Here is a 23204-nt window from a genome sequence, read left to right on the forward strand (position 1 = left end):
ATTAGGGTCTCTAACCGCAGAGCAAAAGTCTCTAGAAAAGAGCCTCAGATGAAAAACCAAATGATCTCAGAGGTGGGAGAGGCCTTAGAGATCATCTGACCCAATCCTCTAATTTTACAGTTGAAGAAACTGAAGCCAAAAGAGGTTAAGTAACTTACTCAAGGTCATACCACTAATTATTGGCAGAGTAAGGAGCCAATAGGTCTCTATTTTATTTTTAATTCTGCTTCTGATGAACTTCATGACATAAGCCAAATACCAAATTTCTTAGTACTTAAGTTGCTTCTGTTTAAAATGGAACTAATACCCCCTGATTTCTCCATATTTCAGAAGCATATTGCTAGAGTTGTGTGAGTCATGAGCAACGTATTTCAGCTTCTGTGAAAAGCAAACTATTCCTTACCAATCTATCAGTTAGAATTTTTTGATGACAAGCAACAGACAACACATCTAGCTTACCTAAGGAAAAGTGACTTGACCAAAATGATATAAGGGGGCTCAGAGATTAAGAGGAGATGCTGAATAACTGGCTTGGCACAGATGAGAATGAGTGAGCTAGAGAAGGTGTTGGAAGCGGGAATAGCTCTTAGCACCAATGATGGAAATATTCTTTTCCAGCTGTCACTTCCATCAGTGTGGGCCTCCTACTGGGATCCAAAATTCTGGAAAGGAGAATTGATTAGCTCAGATTAGATCACAAATGTACCTCCTTTCTCCCAACAGATCAGTGAGAGAAATCTATCACAAAGAGCTTCCAAAGCCCTGTTGGCTTCCTTAGCAAGAGGAAAGGGCACCCCAATTACTAGTCTGTGAAGATGACACACAAGAAGTTAATGGTAAATTCCCCAAAGAAAATGGAGATGATATTAGGAAGAGAAAATTATGTACTGACTAACCAAGAAAATAACAAATGTCTACTATGTCCACCATATTTAAGTTGACTGGTGAATTTTGCATTTGATGATATAGTGCTAGAAATCAAAACTATAAACTTAGGCCATGTGTAGTTGATATAAAATAGCAACTTGGTATTGTTCTGATGGCCAGTTCAGAACACTCATCAAATCAATCAAGTTTGCCACATAAGAAAGCCACAGTCACTGTATGAACTTTTAAATGGTACATTTGCTGATTATGTAGGCACAACTTGCTTTCATGATTCTTTTAATACAGCTATCATGAATGTTAGCTAAGATTTAAGGGATAAAGACAAATGTTTCCATTTGAATTAGATATAGACCCTAAACTTGGCACCTGTTGATCAAGAAGCCAGTACAACCTGATCTTCCACTAATTTGACTGAACTTAGTGTATAAGCATCTCAAAGTGACTCTTGGATCTGAAAGATATAGGATAGTGAATTAACTCCTCCATATCAAGTTTAAATAGCTCATTTTTCCTGGGCTGCAGCAGCGATCATTTTATTAGAGAGACTGAGGACCTTGGGGCACCTGGATGGCTCAGTCGGTAGAGCACATGACTCTTGATCTTAGGGTTGTGGGTTTGAACACTATGTCAAGTGCACAGATTACTTAAAAAAAAATCTAAAAAAAAAAAAGACTGAGGATCTTAAGCAAAATCTTCTTTCCCATCTTTGGCTTAAATTCATTCACCTTCTAAGGAAAATAAAGATATTTTAAAAATATTGATGGTGTGAATATATTTTTCTTAAAAATATGTATGCACAAATTTGAAGATACTAAACTAAATAATATATAAAAGGGGAGTCCAAAGTATATTTATCTTTAAATATCATGTAAGGTTTTCTCCACTATTTGTCCCCAGCTCACATCCAAATTCCACTATACTTGGGTCACAGTCCACTTCAGGGGCAGCATGATCTTTTAAAGTGAGCAAGATCATGTTACTCCTCCATATGAATTCTTCACTGACTCCTAATAACCTTCAGGTTGGCATGCAACTTCCTTCACACCGAGGCATCCAGAGCCCCTCAGGGTCAGCTCTCTGCTGGCTTCTCATCCTCCGCTGTCCTTACTTGCCACCCATGCACAGCTACTTGACGTCTCCAAACTTTGTCACTTAATCTCTTGCTTCTCCTTCCTCCACTAGAACTCTTCTCCTCCTTCTTTACTAATTCATTTCTCCTTCTGGGTCTCCACTCCAGAAACCACTCCCTGATCCAAATCCCTTCTTTGATAAACTTTATTCATTATGGAATTTTTAGCTCAGATGTCTTCCCCTCCAGAAACTTTTTTTGACCCTCACAATTTTAGGTAGGAGACCTCATCTATGTCCTTCTAATAACACTGCCTGCATGGCTGTCATCAAAGCTCTCATAACCCTATACTGCCATACGTATTAATGAATCCAGCTCCTTCGTGAAAACTGTGACTCCTTATACAACAGGAAGCGTGTCTTACTCCTCTCTCTACTCGCAATATCTGACACTGTACCTGGCACAAAACATGTGATAAATACATGTCTACTGAAGACAACAGAAGCACTATTTTAAGACTAAGGAGGCATCATTATTATGCTCATCCTCAACTCCTGCCATGATTGAAAGTAAGGGAAAGGATAACTACATCTTCTCTGCTTAAAGAAAAATTACAAGGGGATGCTCTGCCATCACCGTGTACAAAAGTAGGCTTAAGAGCAGTTCTCAGTCATTTGGCCTCCTATCTGGAATGGGTGATGATTCTGGAGCTTTCATGCAGCAGGAAAACCTCAGAAAACTTCTCTCACAGGGAGTCAGGGGATGATTCGAAAAGCATTGGCTTGGATTCTTCTAGAGTCTATGATAGAGGAACAAGAGAGTGCAAACACAGAGACCCTGGCCTGGTCTCGTTGTGAACTGATGTGATGGCTTCCCAGTGAAAAGCAAAAGACAGACACTAGGGTAGGCTGTGCCTGGTACTTTTTAGCAGCATAGGAGCTGTGGCCCCTTGTACACAAGGGCTCAAACAAACAAACAAACAACAACAACAAAACACAGAAAGGAACACCTCTCCTGTGATGCTTGCAAATAGATGAGTTCATCAGGATAAACTAGAATGGAAGGAAAGAGCAATATTTGACATTAAAGGCTACTAATCTTTAGATCTGTTTTCCTTTTTCAGACTTGCTAATGACATTGGTGAGGTTGAAGAAAGATGAGGTCAGCTAAATCAGCAAGTTCCTGGGTGTTGGCTGGCATGACCACCAGCATTCCTGTGCTTTTGTTTGCATCTTACGCAGAGCCTTTCTCCATTCTAATTCACAAGCAGCTGGTCCAGAGCTTCACACAATACAACATATTTTTAAAAGCTGGCATCATTTGGATTTTCCACTCACAGCAAATTTGAAAGCTTGGCATTTACATTCCCTGAAGTATCTATCTCTAATGAAAACAATGTCAGAGCCTTGAGCACTTTGGCATTTTCTGGACACGCTATAAATATACAGGATATATTTTATCACGTACTGTATGTTAGAACACAGGGACAAAGAACAAGCACCAGGGAAAATGGTTTGAGGCGATCCTTTTAACATATTTTCCAAGGCCATTTCAAATGACTCCCTAGTCCTTGAACTCCCTGGTGATCATTTTAATAGCAAAAAAATAACATTTGGTAACTGGCCTGGACTGCAGGTTACATTTGGCTTTAGCTGATATAAAGTCTACTGTCTTTTGTTACTAAGGAGACAGTATTCTAGCCTATTATAAAGGTGTTTAAAGCTTTCCTAGTACCATATCCCTAAAACTTTAGAATGCTGCTAAGTATGTCTGTATAGGGTTTTTTTTAACCACCTATCATTGAACTCATACTCCTTCCATTTAATTACCCTTGACTGCTGACTTGATAACATTAATCCTGTGCTGAAACCTTGGTCAACTAAAGGCATCTGGCAGGATGAGGAAAAGTACAGAACGTGCTCCAGATGAATACAGCTTCATCTCCTCATGGAGCAAGATCCATCTTACTACAACTCACTTCATTATCTGGTTGGGTGATTTCTGGAACCAGTGAAAACAGGGCAAGACTCCTGGGGGCAGACACACTTATGAAAATAATTTTAGTCTCACTTCTGATCTCCACCCCCTCTTTTGAAACTTCAAAGAAAGCTGAGCAAGCTGGTGATATTCCAGGCTGGATGGCTGCCATTTGTGAATAGCCTTATAAGAACACTACCCGGAGTTCTTCTGATTTGCCAGAATCTGTCAATCAGATACAATTATCAGACAGATAATGGAGTTGCTACTTGGAAGATGTCCCTTTATACAGCAGGGGATGCTCCACTTACCCAGGATGTAGTCACTGGCTGAGCAACAGCTTTGCGTGCACTGGATCAAGGTGTGGCAGTACCAGTGAATGCTATGGAGAACTCAGCTAAAACAAAGTGTCACATCGTGTGTCACCATGGAAGCAGCATCTTGACAGAGCAGTACCTGTGAAAGTGAAATGTTTAACGATGAATAATTGTGTCTGAAGCCTTCTTACTCCACATTTCCATGGAAAATGAAACCACGGGAGGCATGAAAATCTCTAAAGGGCCTTTATACATAGATTAATGTGGTAATTCTCTCATTACTATGTTCTGAAGAAGAGCTTCTTACACCAGGCTCTGTGTTTTGCCTTCAGTTATAACATGGCTTTGCATTAAGTGTTTTAATAAAATGTGAAATTAAATGATCATCCCTGGTGATATTCAGCCTTGGTTCAGGTAAGGAAAAAATGTAACTTCCACAGTACATGAAAGCCAAAGAGATTATTTCACCCCCAATGAAGAGATCATTGGTCAAATGACATGGTTTCCCATGAGTCTGCACCTTTCCATTAATTGGGAATTTGTTATTACTCTCTCCTTCACCTTTGAGAATTATACGTAATGTAACCAATTTATAGCTGTCGAATACATATGCTGTCAGAAGCTAACCAATGTGATTTATTCTTTTTTGCACATATAACCAGGTAGTATCGGAAAAGGCAATTGTTAATAGTGATAGTTTATGCCATTTTTTAAACTCTCTGTGCTTCTTTCTGTTGTAACGGTTAACAGGAGACAAACAGAAGTTTCCACGAGCAGCATCATGTATTGACTGTGGACACATTAGTACTAAATGACATGAACAATAAAGGAAGACGGGATAGGATTCTTTTGTAGAAAAACTGATGAAACATCTTTTCATGTGACTCATTTCAAAATGATGAAACAGTGCTTCAAAACTGTTGAGATTTTTGTTTGTTTTTAAAGTTAGTGGTATTGACTAAAGAGCATGAAGTCTATGGATCTCAGGGAAGCAGGAAGAATTTTTACAAACTGACGGTTCTCCAATTCTTTTGTCTAACGAGACAAAGCAATGCAGAGACTGACAAACCTGAAAGACACCACTACAATGATGGCATTCATTCTCAACCAAGTCTCATCATTGTTGCTCCCTGATGCTTACACAGTAGAAGACTCAGCTCTGAGACCAATGACCTGAAGTGACAGTTTAGAACATGTTCTCAAAACTGAGACTTCCTGGGTTCGAATCCCGGTCTGCCACTTATTACCCTTGACTTTCCTCCAGTTTAGTTTCCTTGTCTCTAAACTGATCATGCAAATTTCATATTCCCATATGAACATGAAATGACATACTATTGATTAAGCACTTAGGACAGACCTTGGCATATGGTAGATGTTCCATAAATGTCCATTGTGGTCAGATGTAGAACACTGAACTCCCATAAACTCGAACTCTGGTCTCTAATTTCATGACGGGTCATAACTGATTTATCTGGACAATGGTGTAATTCCCCTAACTAACACATATGTCTAAGCAAGGAAGACCTGGAAGCTGTCACATTGAACTCACCGTTTTGGAGAATGTCTGGGGTCCAATCTGTATGACACACTGAGTAAGTTAAATCTCACCAGTGTCTCTCTGGGCCTCAAGGACATTGTCCATTTTAGCACAATTGAAAGCTCTAGCTCTCTGTGGAGACTGAGCCAAGACCTAATGACTATAGTGAAATGGCTCCCTGTGGTAGATTTCATGTACAGGTGCTTCATTTGCATTCTGTAAGTGAGAATAAAGAAAATAATGACAAAAAATGCAAATAATCCTCTGTGGTTATAACAAAATCACTTGTTATTTTCCCCTTTTCCTTCATCTGGCTACAGCATTATACAGTGACTTGCACAAACAATGTTCTCAAGAGCTATTTGTAAAGTAAATTAATAAATACACAGTGTAGTCCTGCACAAGAAGCACACTTATGGCTATGTTGTTTTCACTGGGAGTTTAAAACCAGGTTCAGGGGTGCCTGGGTGGCTCATTTGGTTATGCATCTGACTCTTGGTTTCAACTCAGGTCATGATCTCACGGTTCATGAGTTCAAGTCCCATTCGGGCTCTGTGCTGACAGTGTGGAGCCTGCTTGGGATTCTCTCTCTCTCTCTTTCTCTCTGCCCCTCCCCTGCTCACACACAATCTCTCTCTCAAAATAAATAAATAAACGTTGAAAAAAATTTTAAACCAGGTTCAAGCCTCTAGGGCGCACACACACACACACACAAAGTTCTTTGCATTGTGTGCCAAATATGTATACCAACTGATCATTGGGAAAAAAAAAAAAAAAAGGAATCTGCTGATTACAAAGCCAGATGAGAATGTAGAATTCACCTAAACAACATGCACACGTTACATATTTAAAAATGAATATTTGACATCTAGGATTGTTACATTATTAACTCAAGGTCACAAAATAAATTAGGGGCAGAGCTAGAACTAAAATTTAGACTCTGTCCAGACCTCCATCCACTCCATCATCATGCCTTTATTGGTAACATTACTCTGAACTTGCTTTCATTTATTCAGATAAATGCTGAGTGAAACCTTGTGAGAATCTGACAACATACCCTATCTTTATTTCTTGCCCCAACATCCCAGACTAAGGTCAGATTGTTAATCTTGTATTACTTCTTGATTCAGAAATTGACACACAGTTTAGTTCTTTCCAGAAGGATTAATGGGTTTCCCTTGTGTTAAAAGATATTTACACCACTCTTAAAAATACTGAGTAGCATTACAGAAAATAAATCAACGAAAGTTCAAGTTACCTTTCCAATATCAATCATATGTTGACAAGTCTGTCCCTTTCAAATTACAAATTGTTAAGAACTGTCTAGCTGGTTGCAATTGTTAGTTTTCAATGCAAGTCTTCTGTGAAACCACTACTTCTGCTAAAGGGATAGTTTGTTTTCTGCAAAAGATTTATTTAAATTTCTTAAGAAGTTTTGTGTGTGTTATATTCAATTTTCATGCACTATAATCACATCATTCCTAGTACCCTCTTGTCTGGCAAATTTGCTCTCTCACCTTCTGATAATATTTGGACATATTTCTTTATATGTTTAAAAATGTGCTAAAAGGAAACTCATGTCTTCATTTGTAATCAAAACTGTTGCTCATCAATTAATGAGCCAGTTCTTAATCATGGTAACTTCTGCCCATTGGAAAAAGGAGCATTTTGGCTAAAAACCCACTGCTGCCACCTAGTGTTACTGGACAAGCACTGCCTCAGCTTGATCCCTTGCCTTTGTGTGGCAGAGATGCCATCCTTTGTATTGAGAGGGAGAGAGAAAGGGATCAGTTACTTTAGCAATGATCTTAGTAATTAATTATTTAGGAAACTTTTGTCTCCTTCTATTGACTCTTTTATATTTGAATAGTCTGGGTTCCAGACATGCTTCTTTAATATGCTTGGCATTTGAATTCTTTGAAGACTTTAAATTGATGAATACTAAAGACAATGTGGTAGCTTAAGGCAATCATTCATATTGATGAAGTTCACTATAAATAGATGTATGCTGCAATAACCCACATGTAATAGCAATGTGTCCTTTTTATTCTATTCCTATTGATTCCAAACCCCCTGAGGATGTTGTTGTCAATAGCTGAGACAACAGCATCAGATGAAACTCACAGACCACCAAGACATTTTGCATTGCATGGCAAAGACAAGCCCAAGATAGAATCCCACTACTGTACTCCAGCTGACTTGATCATAGTACAATAATTTTTCTGTGTGAGAAATTATTTCATTGAATAGGAACTACCTTTCAAACGGTCTAAAATAATGAGATTTAAATTACTTAAAAGATTCATATCTATTTTATAGGGATGATTATATGCCATTCAATAGAAGCTATTCATGGATAGTTGTTTGAAACATAAAGGGTTGGAGTTCCATGGTAAAGAGCAAGCTGGAGTGGCCAGTGTGTGATGACATGAGAAGTAGGTACTGAGAGAGGGAGGGTACTGTGATTACCTCTTGCCTTGCCGAGGTGGAGCAGATGTGTGTGTCCAGAGATCCAGGAAGTCTGTCTGAGAGGGAGAATACCAGAAAAGGGAGCTCTATCTCAGAAACAGGGGAAGCATAAAGCAGTAGGAAGGGTAGAAAACTGAGGGTCTCCAGTTGTGGATTGTTCCATTAATCTGATGTGCATTTTTGAGCCATCATCTAATTCTGTTGGGTCTTTCCTACCCTTGCTTATTCCCACAGACCATACCTGCACAAAATAAAATTGGGAAAGTATTCTTTACTGATGAAACTAAATCTCTGGAACATTCTCTTCTGAAAATACAAATAACATGAGCTCTTTTGTGGTACCTTCAGCTTTAAGATATACACAAAGAAATGGGCTCCCAAATTTCAGGGCTAAAGCCCCAATAAAAGTTTACGTCTCATTTGTATACTAGTTAAACACAAGTGTTCTGTAGGGAATCACCTGTGCGGAGATGCGGGGACTTGTACTTTGTGGGACTTCCATCCAGTAGGACCTTGGGCCCTTTCACTCCAGCCAAGGGTGGAAGGTCAGTGAGCGTGGAGAATTGCATGAGACATCTGTATGCTCAGACCCGGTATTGCTTTATATCACTCTCACCCTCATTCCACTGGACAGAACTCAGACACATGACTATACACATGCTTCGTAGGCTGAGGAAATATTATCTGGCCAAGATTTGTGCTCAGGAAGTAGAGGAAGTCGGTTTTGATGAATATACAGCAATATGATGAATATAGTACATACATATTTTTCAGATACCGCATGTTTGTCAAACTCAGAACTCAGCAAGCTACAGCCTCTGGTAAATCTAGCAGACTACTTGTTTTGGTGTATCCCATGAGCTAAGAATGCTTATTACATTTTCAAATAGTTGGGGGAATATAAGAAAGAAGATATACAATGGCCATCACTTACGGTCTGCAAAGCTTAAATATTTATTATCTGGGGTCCTTTATAGAAAATAATGGCCAACTCCTTCTACCTGTATCATTTAGTGTCCTGGAAAGAAACAGATGTCACCCTCAAAATAACATCTTCTGAGGGGACTTGTATTCATTTTCTGCTGTAGCAGAACAGGTTACCATAAATTTGGAGGCTTAAAACAGCACATATGTATTATCTCGTAGTTTCTGTGGATCAGGAGTCTGGGCACAGTCTGGGCACAGCTGGTCCTTGCTCAAGGTCTAACCAGTTTAAAATCCAGGTTTTGGTGGGGGCTATGGTCTCATCACAGGGTTGAACTGGGGCAAGATTCTTTTCCAAGAGACCTCCTGTTGTTGGCAGAATTCATCCCCTTATAGTTGTAAGACTGAGGTCTTCATTTTTATGCTGACCAAAGGCTGCCCTCAGGTTCCAGAGGCCACCCACAGTTCTCTGCCATGGAACCCTCTCCATGGGCAGCTCACAATAAGACTGCTTTTTCAAGGCCAGAAGAGCCTTAGGTAGTACAACCTAATTGAGGAGTGACATTCCCTCACCTTTGCGATGTTCTATTGTTAGAAAAAATGAAAGATTCCACCTGTGCTCAGGGAGAAGGGATTCCAAATAGGTATGACCCATTTGTGTGTATGTGGGGGGGGGGGGGGTAGGGGCCTGAAGGTGTGTCAGCCACAGGATATTTACAAAGGTTTAGCAAAGTTGAGGCAAACCCATAAGGGACAGGGAAACTCTAGACTGGGTGAAGCTTTTGCCACTGTGAGGCATGAAGGGAAAAGGGGAGACAATGCGCCCAGAAGTGGGTGAGACTTCTAGCCGCAGGAGAGGACCACCTGTCAGGACCTGCTGCCCACAGGAGGAGGCCGAGCAGAAAGCTGGGAGTGGAGGGAGGGGGGAGTAAAAGCCAGAGCTTCTCTTTCTTTCAGTACTCCGTCTGCTGCCTGACCCACCCCCACCCTATCCAGCAGAAAGGCTGAGGGCAGACTGGAGACTGATGGAAGCAATCCACAGAAATCAGCCTCTTAGGGCAGAGAACAGGGTAGAAACGGTTGGAGAATGGATCTGGAGGAGCAAATGAAAGAAATCCCAAACATAGGGCTTTTGTCTTCCTCAAGTTTCAAGGACAAGAGCACGTTTCAAATGATCAGTCTAATATTTGTCCACAGCAAAATCGAGAATCACCAGGGTCTGCAACCATACAGAAGACCACTAAGCCTCCTCGGAATCATCTGAAGACACAACACAACTTGGCTCGACTCAGAGGTAGGTTGATCTCAGACAATACTGATGCTTACCCGGCTCCTGGAAAGAAAACCGCAGCGGCACATATTCCAATCAAATGATGCAGTTGGAGAATGTTCTTTACGGAAAAACATGAATACAGCTCCACCCAACACCGGGAGCAGGGGACACCTGCTAGTACTTCCCCTTTGCATGTCTAGCTTAGCGTCTGTCCTTAAATGAGTTATGAGCCTTTTCCCACTGACTCAGGCCTGCTTTAGAAATAGAGGCACGCTCCATCTGGGGAAAGGTGGTATTTAAAAGACTAGCCTTTCAGTAAGCAAATTTCTAAATGGTAGAGCCATTTGACTACTAGGTTGGCTTCCCCAGACAGCTGCTCAGCAACATCAGCTGCAGCTTGGAGATGATGTCTTTAAAAAGCAGGACCATATTGGATCTAGAATTGCTAATAGATAATTAGGGAGACAAAGGCAAAAGAATTAAGGCACATCATTCTTTGGCATGTTTCTAGACGTTTTTTGTTTTGTTTTAGGCATATAAGAGAAGAGATGGTGATTATTCAAAAGTGAGTTTGGAATTGCTATCATTCTTAACTAGTACATTCATAGAATGTAAGTATGTCTTGTATATAACAATACCAAAAGTACTAGAGATGCAGAAAGTGAGAACAGATTTTAGAAACAAGGGTTTGAGCAGGAATCTACTGCTAATAAAAGTTCAGTAAATCCTTTGGTTAATACAGGAGGCTTTCCTTCATATCACTTCCTCTCACACCCTAACACCCAATAAGATATTGCTGCCTAATTGAAAAGTTTTCTAATAAGAGTTTAGGTAAAACTAATTTAAGAGAACTCATTTGCTAAATATAATAACATGGCAGACTCTCTATAGCAACTTTACTGGTTTCCTATAAATAGAAAATTAATTAATGGTGAAGAAAATAAAGCAATAACCACACCAGACTGTGAAGAGAAGTATTATTTTAATAATAATAATAAAAATAATAATAATTATTATTATTATTATTTGTATTAACTGTTAGTTCATTACAGTAAATTACAATGGCCATGGGAAGTTGGTCTGGATACCAAATTTACTTATTATTCATGCTACTGGAATCAGATACCATATGAGTTCATAATGATGAGATATTTTAAGTCTTACCATAAAACATGTAGCGTGTAAAACTACGAGCAGCAAAGTTTTCCTATCTCCCTGGGCTATACAAATACATACTTAAAAATGAGTATCTTGGAGTGCCTGGGTGGCTCAGTTGGTTAAGTGTCTAACTCATGATTTTGGCTCAGGTCCTGATCTCATGGTTCGTCAGATCAAGCCCCGTGTCAGGTTCTGCGCTGACAGCCCGGAACCTGCTTGGGATTCTCCCTCTCCCTCTCTGCCCCTCCCCTACTTGTGCTCTCACTCTCTCTCAAAATAAATAAACTTTGGGGCACCTGGGTGGCTCTGTTGGTTAAGCGTCCAACTTTAGCTCAGGTCATGATCTCATGGTTCATGGGCTTGAACCCCACATTGAGTTCTGTGCTGTCAGCTCAGAGCCTGGAGCCTGTTTGGGATTCTGTGTTTTCCTGTCACTCTGCCCCTCCCCTAGTCAAGTTGTCTCTCTGTCTCTCTGTCTCTCTCTCTCTCAAAATAAATAAACATTAAAAAAACTTTTAAAGAAAATGAGAATCTTTAAGAATTAGGTATAAAGGAATATTTTAACTTCTTTTTTGAATCTTTTATATCAAATATTACTTTTATACTACAAAAGTAAGATTTATTTTTTAAAAATCAAACTGGCATAGGGAGGAGCCAAGATGGCGGAACAGCATGGAAGTTTTTTATGTGTCTCACGTCCATGAAATACAGCCAGACCAATACTAAACCATCCTACACACCTAGAAAACTGATCTGAGGATTAACACAACAATCTGCACAACCTGAAACACAGAATTCACCAGGTATGCAGTGTGGAGAGGTGAACTTGGGGAGAGAGAAGCCACAGGGGTCAGGGAGGTGCTTTTGCAGGTGGAGAGAGGAAGGACATGGGGGGGAGATAATATGGGAAAAGTACCCCCCTCCCAAAAGCAGCTGGAAAGAAAATGGAAAAGTGGAAATAGCCGCAGGGACTGACCTAAAAAGGGAGAAAGGAGAAAGGAGCAAGGAAAGGGTTTAAATTCCATTAAGACTATAAACAGGGGGAGTGCAGAGGCTGAAACTCCGCAGCTCCATACCTGGCGGTGCTCTGGTGAGAAGGGCGAATCCCCAGGAGCAGAGTGGAGTCCGGGGTTCTTCAGGTCACACGGGGAGAGGCGGTTCCCCTGCTGGGAGGACACCTGGTAGAGGCTATGTGGGTCCCCCAAAGGCAAGGCTCCAGTGGACCCGGGAGAACAACTACATTCCCTGGTGCTGGAACAAGGTCGTTAAGGGCGAAGCCGGGGGCCAGATGCGTTTCGTGATTTTCCATAATCCCCGAGGCGCTGCTGCTACACTGTCTTGCAAACTTTTTCTTTTTCCGGGGCGGGCTGGCACCCGGCTGCAGTCTCTGGGCGTCGGCAGCAGCATGGCCTCGAGCATTCCTGGGAGCGGCCGGCACCTGGCCATTGCTCGGTGAGACCCTCCCGCAGACTGGCACATCAGGTCAAAGCCTCAGTCCCTCAGAAATAAGGAGTCGGGAAAAACAGCCGCATCTGAGACAAAACTCAGGAGGGAGGTGCTGCCTGGGGCTTGGTCACGGACCGTGTAAAAGCGGGGAGTGGATGGAAGCCGAAGACAAAGGATGGGCGGGTGATTGCTGATCCGGGAGAACAGAGTTCCTATACTAGACGCCATTTTCACTGCTCTCGCGCATGCCCATACGCACCTACAAGCACTGCAACAATCCAACCCAATAAGCTAAGCAGCGCCATCTAGTGGAGAACAGAGCCATTACCAAGCCCCGCCCAACTGGGCTAACCTCGCTCTTCAGGAACACAAGTTTCTCCACCTGCTTAGTTTACAGACTATAAAATGCTTCATAGTTTGACTTGTAAGGGAAAACGAAGTAATTTCAATCGTATTTCAGTCTTTTCACTCTTCCATCTATTTAATTTTCTTTTTTTTCATCTCTTTGTCATTTCTTTTTCTTGAATACAGAAAGAGAAAAAATTTTTATTTTCAATTTTATTAAAAATATTTTTAATTTTTTTCTACTATATTTTTTCTTTTTTGTAAATTTTTTCAAATTTTGTTTTACTTCCATCATTTCATTTTATTCTATTTCAGTGTATTCATTTTTTCAAAATTTCAAACAATTTCCTTTTTTTTTTCTTTCCCCTTTTTTCTCTAATCTATCAAGCCCCTTTCAAAACCCAGACCAAAACACACCTAGGATCTAGCTTCATTTATCTGATTTGTGTGTGTGTGTGTTGTTTTTAATTTTCCAATTTTAATTTTTTTATTTTAATTTTTTTACCTCATTAATTCCTTTTCTCCCTTCAAAGTGACTAAACGAAAGAATTCACCCCAAAAGAAAGAGCAGGAAGAAACAATAACTAGGGACTTAACCAACACAGATACAAGCAAGATGTCTGAACCAGAATTTAGAATCACGATAATAAGAATACTAGCTGGAGTCAAAAATAGATTAGAATCCCTTTCTGTGGAGATAAAAGAAGTAAAAGCTAGTCTGGCTGAAATAAAAAATGCTATAACTGAGTTGCAATCTCGAACGGATGCTGCGGTGGCAAGGATGGATGAGGCAGAACAGAATCAGTGATATAGAGGACAAACTTATGGAGAATAATGAAGCAGAAAAAAAGAGGGAAAATGAGGCAAAAGAGCACGATTTAAGAATTAGAGAAATCAGTGACTCATTAAAAAGGAACAACATCAGAATCATAGGGGTCCCAGAAGAGGAAGAGAGAGAAATAGGGGTAGAAGGGTTATGTGAGCAAATCATAGCAGAAAATTGTCCTAACCTGGGGAAAGACACAGACATCAAAATCCAGGAAGCACAGAGGACTCCCATTAGATTTAATAAAAACCAACCAACAACAAGGCATATCATAGTCAAATTCACAAAATACTCAGGCAAGGAGAGAATCATGAAAGCAGCAAGGGAAAAAAAGTCCTTAACCTACAAGGGAAGACAGCTCAGGTTTCCAGCAGACCTATCCACAGAAACTGCCGGCCAGAAAGGAGTGGCAGGATGTATTCAATGTGCTGAATCAGAAAAATATGCAGCCAAGAATTCTTTATCCAGCAAGGATGTCATTCAAAACAGAAGGAGAGAGGGGCGCCTGGGTGGCGCAGCCGGTTAAGCATCCGACTTCAGCCAGGTCACGATCTCGCGGTCTGTGAGTTCGAGCCCCGCGTCAGGCTCTGGGCTGATGGCTCAGAGCCTGGAGCCTGTTTCTGATTCTGTGTCTCCCTCTCTCTCTGCCCCTCCCCCATTCATGCTCTGTCTCTCTCTGTCCCAAAAATAAATAAACGTTGAAAAAAAAAATTAAAAAAAAAAAAAAAAAAAAAACAGAAGGAGAGAGAAAAAGTTTCCGAGACAAACAAAAATTAAAGGAGTTCGTGACCACTAAACCAGCCCTGCAAGAAATGTTAAGGGGGACTCTCTGAGGGGAGAAAAGATGAAACAAACAAACAAACAAACAAACAAAGACCAAAAGCAACAAAGACTAGAAAGGACCAGAGAACACCACCAGAAACTCCAACTCTACAAGCAACATAATGGTGATAAATTCATATCTTTCAGTACTTACTCTAAATGTCAATGGACTAAATGCTCCAATCAAAAGACACAGGGTAACAGAATGGATAAGAAAACAAGATCCATCTATATGCTGTTTACAAGAGACCCACTTTAGACCTAAAGACACCTTCCGATTGAAAATAAGGGGATGGAGAACCATCTGTCACGCTAATGGTCAATAAAAGAAAGCTGGAGTAGCCATACTTATATCAGACAATCTAGACTTTAAAATAAAGCCTGTATCAAGAGATGCAGAAGGGCATTATATCATAACCAAGGGGTCTATCCACCAAGAAGACCTAACGATTGTAAACATTTATGCGCCAAATGTGAGAGCACCCAAATATATAAATCAATTAATCACAAACGTAAAGAAACTCATTGATAGTAGTACCATAATAGTAGGGGACATCAACACCCCACTCACAGCAATGGACAGACCATCTCATCAAAAAATCAACAAGGAAACAATGGCTTTGAATGACACACTGGATCAGATGGACTTAACAGATATATTCAGAACATTTCATCCTAAAGCAGTGGAATATATATTCTTCCCCAGTGCACATGGAATGTTCTCCAGAATAGACCACATACTTGGAAATAAATCAGCCCTCAACAAGTACAAGATGATCGAGATCATACTGTGCGTATTTTCGGAACACAACACTATGAAACTCAAAATCAACCGCAAGAAAAAATTTGTAAAGGTAACAAATACTTGGGAGACTAAAGAACATCCTACTAAAGAATGAATGGGATAACCAAGAAGTTAAAGATGAAATTAAAAAGTTCATGGAAGCCAATGAAAACGATAACACCAGAACCCAAAACCTCAAAACCTCTGGGATGCAAGAAAGGCGGTCATAAGAGGAAAGTATATAGCAATCCAGGCCTTCCTAAAGAAGGAAGAAAGATCTCAGATACACAACCTAACCTTATGCCTTAAAGAGCTGGAAAAAGAACAGCAAACAAAACCCAAAACCAGCAGAAGACAAGAATTAATAAAGATTAGGGCAGAAATTAATGCTATCGAAACTAACAATCAAACTGGTATAAAGTAGATAAAGTGTAGCCAGAAACTTGTTTCAAACCAACAAAATACAATGGAGAGCTTTACGTTTTCTGAAAGGGAGGTAATGGTGGATAATTTATCTTATCCAAGAGACACTTGCAAATACCTTGCTCTCAAATCCACTTTAATTTTATAACTATATGGTGACATAATACAGTGTTAAGTGGAATTCAGTAGTTATCTATTTAATTTGGACATCAGTAAGATTTCAGAAAATATCACATAGGGCATGGATTTTCTAGAGCAAAATTGGTATTTATGTTGACCAATCTCCCCTTAGTGTAGTCAGATTTTTCACTTTATATTGAACGAGATAGAACTAGCACAAGTGTTATGAATTTAAAATAGCACCCCTCCATAGCTTCCCACCCTCCTTACCTCTGTGTATGTAATATATGCAGTGCCTGGTCCAGAGCCCTGCTGCTAAGTCAGCCCCTTTGTAGCTCTGTCCTCCGTTACGTTCCAGACTTCAGCCACACCCTGAGTACTCGTCATGATCAACATACGGAACTGGGTGCTCTGACTTCACCTTCCATATTTCTCTACCTTCACCTCATGGCACATGAGAATTCCTCAAATGGAAAGAGCTGCCTTTTTTTTTTTTTTTTCCAGCCGTGTAAACTCTTCCTCATCTTATAACGTGAGCATACCCTCTTCTGTACAACCTGCTCGTCACGCTCATGCAAAAATTATTCATTCGTTCTGAGATCACCTAGCACTTTGTAAATATCATAATATTATTTAAACTGCACTGCAATTATTTGTTCACATGTCCATCTACACCACTGAATCCAAGATAGCTCCTTCTCACTTATCCCTACCCACCACTAGCATGGTGGCACAAAATAGTCTTTAATGAGTTTTTGTTTAATGAATGAGTGATTAAATGAATGGCTGAATATTAAAGTTGCCCTATTGGGAATCAATAGTCTGTTTTATAGCACAGGAAAGAATACTGTATTCAAAAGTTTACATATCGGTCACCTGTAATTTAGGGAAATATTAAGAATAAATAACAGGGACTAATACATCCTTAACCCCAGCATATATGCCAGTTTTTAATCTCTTGGACCTATGTATATGCAGAGATAGCTCTAGTTTTCTAGCCACCTCTGCTAAAGCTTAAACACATTAACAGGAATGGCATGGCCATGTGAGATCAGCAAAGAAGGGAACTGAAGTTCAGAAGTTCATTGTGGGAGAAAATGCAATAGAAAGAACCCAGGCCCACTGAATATCTCTAATATTGGGCAGAAAAACAAAAACTTTATAATCTAGGTTTTTAGAAACCATGCAGAGCCGACACAAAGCATGCGCTGTAGTGTTTTCTCGATGCCAGTAGAGGGCAGCACATACTTCATTAACTAAGGAAGCAGGGTGTGCCGAATTCCTACTTTTGCAGCCAGGGATTGGAATAAGTGCTCTAGCAGCAAAGATCCTAGGATTCTTCCACTTCAACACAAGTTTCCTCAAGAAATTGTATTCTGTAAATATTTTCTGTGTTAGCATCATTTTATCAAATTGTGTTGCAGATTTCAAACTGCGTATTTATACTTTGATGGACAGTGTGGCAGAGTGGAAAGGATGTAGCCCGTGGGGCTAGACAGAGCAGACTTTTGCATCTGGAAGCCACCACTTGCCAGCTGTGTGATTGGGTCAAGTTACTGAACCTTTCCAATCTTCCTTTTTCTCGTCTTTTTTTTTTTTTTTTTTTTTTTTTTTTAAGTTTCTATTTACTTATTTTGAAAGAGAGGAAGAGCAGTCAGGGGAGAGGCAGAGAAAGAGGGAGAGAGATCATCTCAAGCAGGCTCCGTGCTGTCAGCAAAGAGCCCCAGGTGGGGCTCCATCGCACACACTGTGAGATAATGACCGGAGAGCGGAAACCAACAGTCGGGTGTGTAACCGACTGAGACACCCAGGCGCCCGTCTCATCTTTAAAACACAGATGAGAAGATCTACCTCATGGGCTTAATGTGAGATCAAATAAAAATACCAGTGTCAGCTGCCTGTTTTGTAGTTGTCTCCCCACTTCCATTTCTTTCCCAGGTAGAAAAGCAAGTATCTCCAAATGCGTGCCATACGCAAGTATCTTGCAAGACACCAGGTCAGAACCAAAAAGTGCCAAGTGAATCAAATTCCTCTGCCAGCAGCTCTGGCAGAGAGTATTAAAACCCTAAGAATACTAGTAATCATAATGTAAAGTTTCTTGAAAATAATAAACGCCTCACACACTGTGGAATTATGGAAATAGAAAAGACAAAGCCATTTAACAATGTGTGATAGAGCACTGCCGCATTTCCCAGGATCTGGTAGGAATTCAAGACATGTTAGTCTTTTTATTTTATTTTGTTTTACTTAAAGTTTATTTACTTTGAGAGAGACAGAGACAGTATGAGCAGGGGAGGGGCAGAGAGAGAGAGAGAGAGAATCCCAAGCAGGCTTCATGCTGCCAGCATAGAGGCTCAAAACCGCAAACTGTGAGATCATGACCTGAGCTGAAACCAAGAGTCGGACACTTAACCTACTGAGCCACCCAGGCACCCCTAGTCTTCATTTGTAACAGCCAAAACATGCAAGCAATGTGTTAATTGATAGGTGAATGAGCAAAGAAAATGTGGCATTATATATATAATGGAATCTCGTTCGGCCATAAAAAAGAAGGAAATCTTGCCATTTGCAACAACATGGATAAAACTTGAGGATATTATGCTAAATGAAATAAGTCAAACAGAGAAAGACAAATACTGTAAGATCTCACTTACATGTGGAATCTTAAAGAGCTGAACTTGTCCAAACAGAGTAGATTGGTGGTTGCAGGTTGCAGGGGGAAGGGGAGAGAATGATTGAAGTTGGCCAAAAGGTACAAACTTCCAGATATTAGATGAGTAAGTTCTGGGGATGTAATGTCCTACATAGTAACTATAGATAACAACACTCTGTTCTATACTTGAAACTTGCTAAGACAGTCAATCTTAAAAGTTCTCACTACACACACGTACAAATGGTAACTATGTGGTGGTGAATGTGTTAACAAACCTTATTGTAATAACCATTTGCAATATATGCATATGTCAAATCATCACCGTGTACACCCTAAACTTATAGAATATTATATGTTATTTATATTTCAATAAAGCTAGGATTAAGGAAGATGTTAGTTCTTACCTTCTGCACATACCTACATCCCTCAAGATGCTATTTAGTATTATTTATCGTAGTCTGTTTTTATTAAAAATATTTGATCACCATTTTTAACATAGTAATATTTTATAAACGTGACATTAAATAAAAGCATACTTTTAATTTCTCAGTCTTGTCCAAGTCTCATAGATTTTACTACACAAAAGGTTTGTTATAATTGGTTTTTATGTTCCTTTTAAGTTTAAAGCTAAAGCTTTATTTCACCAAGGATGCCAAACAAGTGAGAGCCAATAACAAAACCAGGGTACCAGACTGTGGATGAACAGCTGAGAAATTCAGTGCAAAGACAGCAGAGTCCAGACCCATTGGGTTTTTTTTTTTTTCCTTTTATCTAATAATTTATTTATTTTTTATAATTTACAGACCCATTGTTGACTTGCCATGTCAGTGCAGACTCGACAAGCTGGGAGCAGCTCGGCACAAGGGGCCTTTGTGTCTTTTCTAGTGGCGCCTGGTCAAAGGACAGGGCCACAGCAATGGGCATTGCATGCCATATCTCAATGCTCATGAGAACTATGGAAATAAGTGAAGCGCACTCAAATGAGAACAAGAAGAGGTTCTTTATTCAGAACTTTCCCTTGCAAAGGGGGTCGGCCACCATCACTCGTGTTTGGCCGCAGCTCGAAGAAAGGGGGCAGAGCTTTCCAGTGGAAGAAGGAATGGCCTCAGGTACACACTGATTAGAGGCTGTCGGGATGGGAACACTGCAGGTGGGCTACATAGGAGTGAGGCATCTTCTGGGATTAGTTAGGGGTGCATATTTGAATTTCTCTTGTTGGTTTTAAGTTGCAAGAAAGGGCAGAAATTAGTTGTTAATCACATCCGGCCCTTTTTTTTTTTTAAACAATTTTAAATGTATATTTATCCTTGAGAAAGAGATAGACAGAGCGCAAGCAGCGGAGGGGCAGAGAGAGAGAGAGAGGGAGACAGAATCTGAAGCAGGCTCCAAGATCTGAGCTGTCAGCACAGAGCCTGATGTGGGGCTTGAACTCATGAACTGCGAGATCATGACCTGAGCCGAAGTCGGACGTCCAACTGACTGAGCCACCCAGGTGCCCAGTGTCTGGCCCATTTTGATTCAATCATCACATGGTTATGTTTGGCCCCCAATTATAGATAGTAGGTTGGCCTCCTGGGCTGGTTGTAGGTCAGAGTTTACATATGGTCTGCTCATTGCCCCTTTGTGTATTGAGTCTCCCAACATGACAGAAATAAGCACCAGGCCAGTGAGATACCTTTCTCAATCCCTAGATTGAGATCCCAGAGATCTCCTAGTCTCTGACCTCTGACCTCTCTAATTGTAACCCTGGGTGAGTCACTTATTCTCTCTGGGCCTCATATTTCTTCTCTGAAAATTGACAGTTTTCATCTAGAAACTGTTCCCAACCACACGTTGTGAGTGCATAAATGGAAGGGAGAAATGGTTCTGGGGAAGGAGCATGCTGGTAGTGACTGGCACCAATGCAGCAAAGTCAAGTGAGTGTTGGGAGAATGTAGCTCAGGTAAATGTTGTTACCTGGCAGGTATCTTTCTGTGGGAGAAAATGGTTGAAAACCACTGATCCAGTTAAATCTGTCAGCTTCCTTCCACTCTAATTGCAGTAAGAACCAATCCTTGGGGCGCCTGGACGGCTCAGTCAGTTAAGCGTCTGACTTCAGCTCAGGTCATGAGCTGTCAGTTGGTGAGTTCAAGCCGCACATAGAGCTCACTATTGACATCACAGAGCTTGCTTAGGATCCTCTGTCCCCCTTTCTATCTGACTGTCCCTTGCACTCTCTCTCTCTCAAAAATAAATAAACATTAACAAATTAAAAAAAAAAAAAAAAAGAACTGATTCTCGGCTATAAACTACCCACCTCTCAGTCTGTGTGTGACGACGACTATGCTTTAGGGGTGTGAGAGCAAAAGTAAATGCTGTCCTCGTGATTGCCATGGGGTCAACTGGCAGGGATGTGCTGATCGGAGGCCAAGATCAAACAGTGATATTGATTTAATCATTAAGTTCCTCTTGGTTTTCCAGTCTCACTGATGTTAATCCTCTTCTTTTTCAAGTGTTTAGTTGTCCTTGTGGAGCCACAGCCTCTGATAAAAATTAAATTACTATTGTTTATTTCTGAACAAAATGTTAGGTGAAATGCCATGTGCTGCCCTCTGCAGATTATTGAACTAACAGACCACTGTCAGTCATTTGGAGTAGTTTTGCCAGAAATTGTGATGAATTTCTTTCTTGAAAAAAAATGTTTAATCTCACTGACATAGTTCTGTGTGTACAACATTAATGTTTATTGTTTTTAGTAGATACCAGGTATTTATCTAGGTCCAAAAAAACTATCCACAAATAAAAGCAGGTCCTAGTCCTTCCTGGGGCTCATACTCTAATGCTATAAATTGTACTTAAATACTTAATATTTCCAAAGTGATAAGTATTAGGAAGTAAGATAAGGAGGTAGAGGGTGATCAAGGGTGTTACTTCCATGAACTCGTGGTAGATGACTTGTCTGATAAATTGATACTTGAACAGAGACATGCTGAAAGTGAAGGGAAAAGCAATTTGGATATGAGGGGAAAGCTTTGGGGCAAGGAAATAAAGTACCACAGCATACTTCGCATGTTCCAGACACAGGATGGAGGCCAGTGTGTCGGAGCTGAGGGAATAAGGGGAGGGAAGTAGCAGTGATCACAGTATGAGAGGCATAGAGAAGTAAGATCTTGGAAGGTCTTGGCATCGTGGTAAGAATTTGGGGACTTGCTCTGAGTAAGATGAGGAGGCATTAAGGGTTTTGAAACAGAGGAATGACATGATCTCTTTATATTTTATTTTATTTTGAAATGTTTATTTTTGAGAGAGAAAGAGAGAGAGAGAGCATGCAAGTAGGGGAGGGGCAAAGAGAGAGAGAGAAGATCTGAGATGGGCTCTATTCTGACAGCAACAAGCCCGATGCGGGGCTTGAACTCACTAACTGTGAGATCATGACCTGAGCTGAAGTTGGACACTCAACTGACTGAGTCACTCAGGTGCCCCTGATGTCTTTATATTTTAAAGCATCACTCTGGTTTTTATGCTGAGAAAAGACCAAAGGAGGACAAAGATGGAAGAAGTGGGACAAGTTGGGAGGCCACTGCACTGCTGTAAACGTGGTTTGGACTGTAAAAGTCCACTTGGCTTGGACTAGGAAAGTAGCAGAGAGGAAGGTGAGAAGTCATCTTACTGGATGTGGGGTGTGAACAAAAAAAAAAGCGGGACCTGGGTGGCTCAGTCGGTTAAGCTTCCAACTCTTATTTGAGGTTCAGGTCATGATCTCACAGTTAGAAAGTTTGAGCCCTGTGTTGGGCTCCACACTGACAGCCTGGATCCTGCTTGGGATATTCTCTCTATCTCTCTCTCTCTCTCTCAAAGTAAATAAATATACTTTATTAAAAAAAAAAAAAAAAAAAAGGAAGGCTTGAGCCCTCAGACATTCAAATATTTGGGATCTGGAAGATAAGGTGGAACCAGTAAAGAATCTTGGGAAGGAAAGAAAGAGATTCAAGAGAGAATGGTAGCCTAGAGTCCAAGTAGAGAAAATGTTTTAAAAACAGAGAGGTCACCTTTTTTAAATGATGTCAACAGAGTAAGACGAAAAGCAGAGAAGTAGAGGCCATGAGTATGAGAGATTCTCTGAAAGAGTTATGCTGAATTTAAAATGGAGTATTACCTCAGAGGCACATGGAGAAAGTAGTGGGTTTTTTTTTT

General features: G+C 40.4%; 1 protein-coding gene across 1 annotated transcript; it reads left to right on the forward strand.

Moving 5' to 3' along the window:
- Nucleotides 1-9999: 9999 nt before the first annotated feature.
- LOC123587480 lies at nucleotides 10000-20310 on the forward strand. Its single transcript, XM_045457286.1, has 3 exons — nucleotides 10000-10093; nucleotides 10284-10475; nucleotides 19835-20310. Exons 1-3 carry the CDS (start codon nucleotides 10000-10002, stop codon nucleotides 20149-20151), a joined length of 603 nt encoding a protein of 200 aa, XP_045313242.1. The 3' UTR covers nucleotides 20152-20310.
- Nucleotides 20311-23204: the final 2894 nt, after the last annotated feature.

This window comes from Leopardus geoffroyi, chromosome D3 (genome assembly GCF_018350155.1).
Source record: "Leopardus geoffroyi isolate Oge1 chromosome D3, O.geoffroyi_Oge1_pat1.0, whole genome shotgun sequence".
In the NCBI taxonomy this organism is placed as follows: domain Eukaryota; kingdom Metazoa; phylum Chordata; class Mammalia; order Carnivora; family Felidae; genus Leopardus; species Leopardus geoffroyi.

Excerpts from the sequence above, each read along its gene's own strand:
- LOC123587480 (XM_045457286.1), top strand. The coding sequence starts at position 10,000 with ATGCGCCCAGAAGTGGGTGAGACTTCTAGCCGCAGGAGAGGACCACCT. Across the intron at positions 10,094-10,283 it reads GGCCGAGCAGAAAGCTGGGA|CAAATGAAAGAAATCCCAAA; the intron begins GTGGAGGGAGGG and ends GATCTGGAGGAG. Across the intron at positions 10,476-19,834 it reads CAACTTGGCTCGACTCAGAG|ACCCATTGTTGACTTGCCAT; the intron begins GTAGGTTGATCT and ends TATAATTTACAG.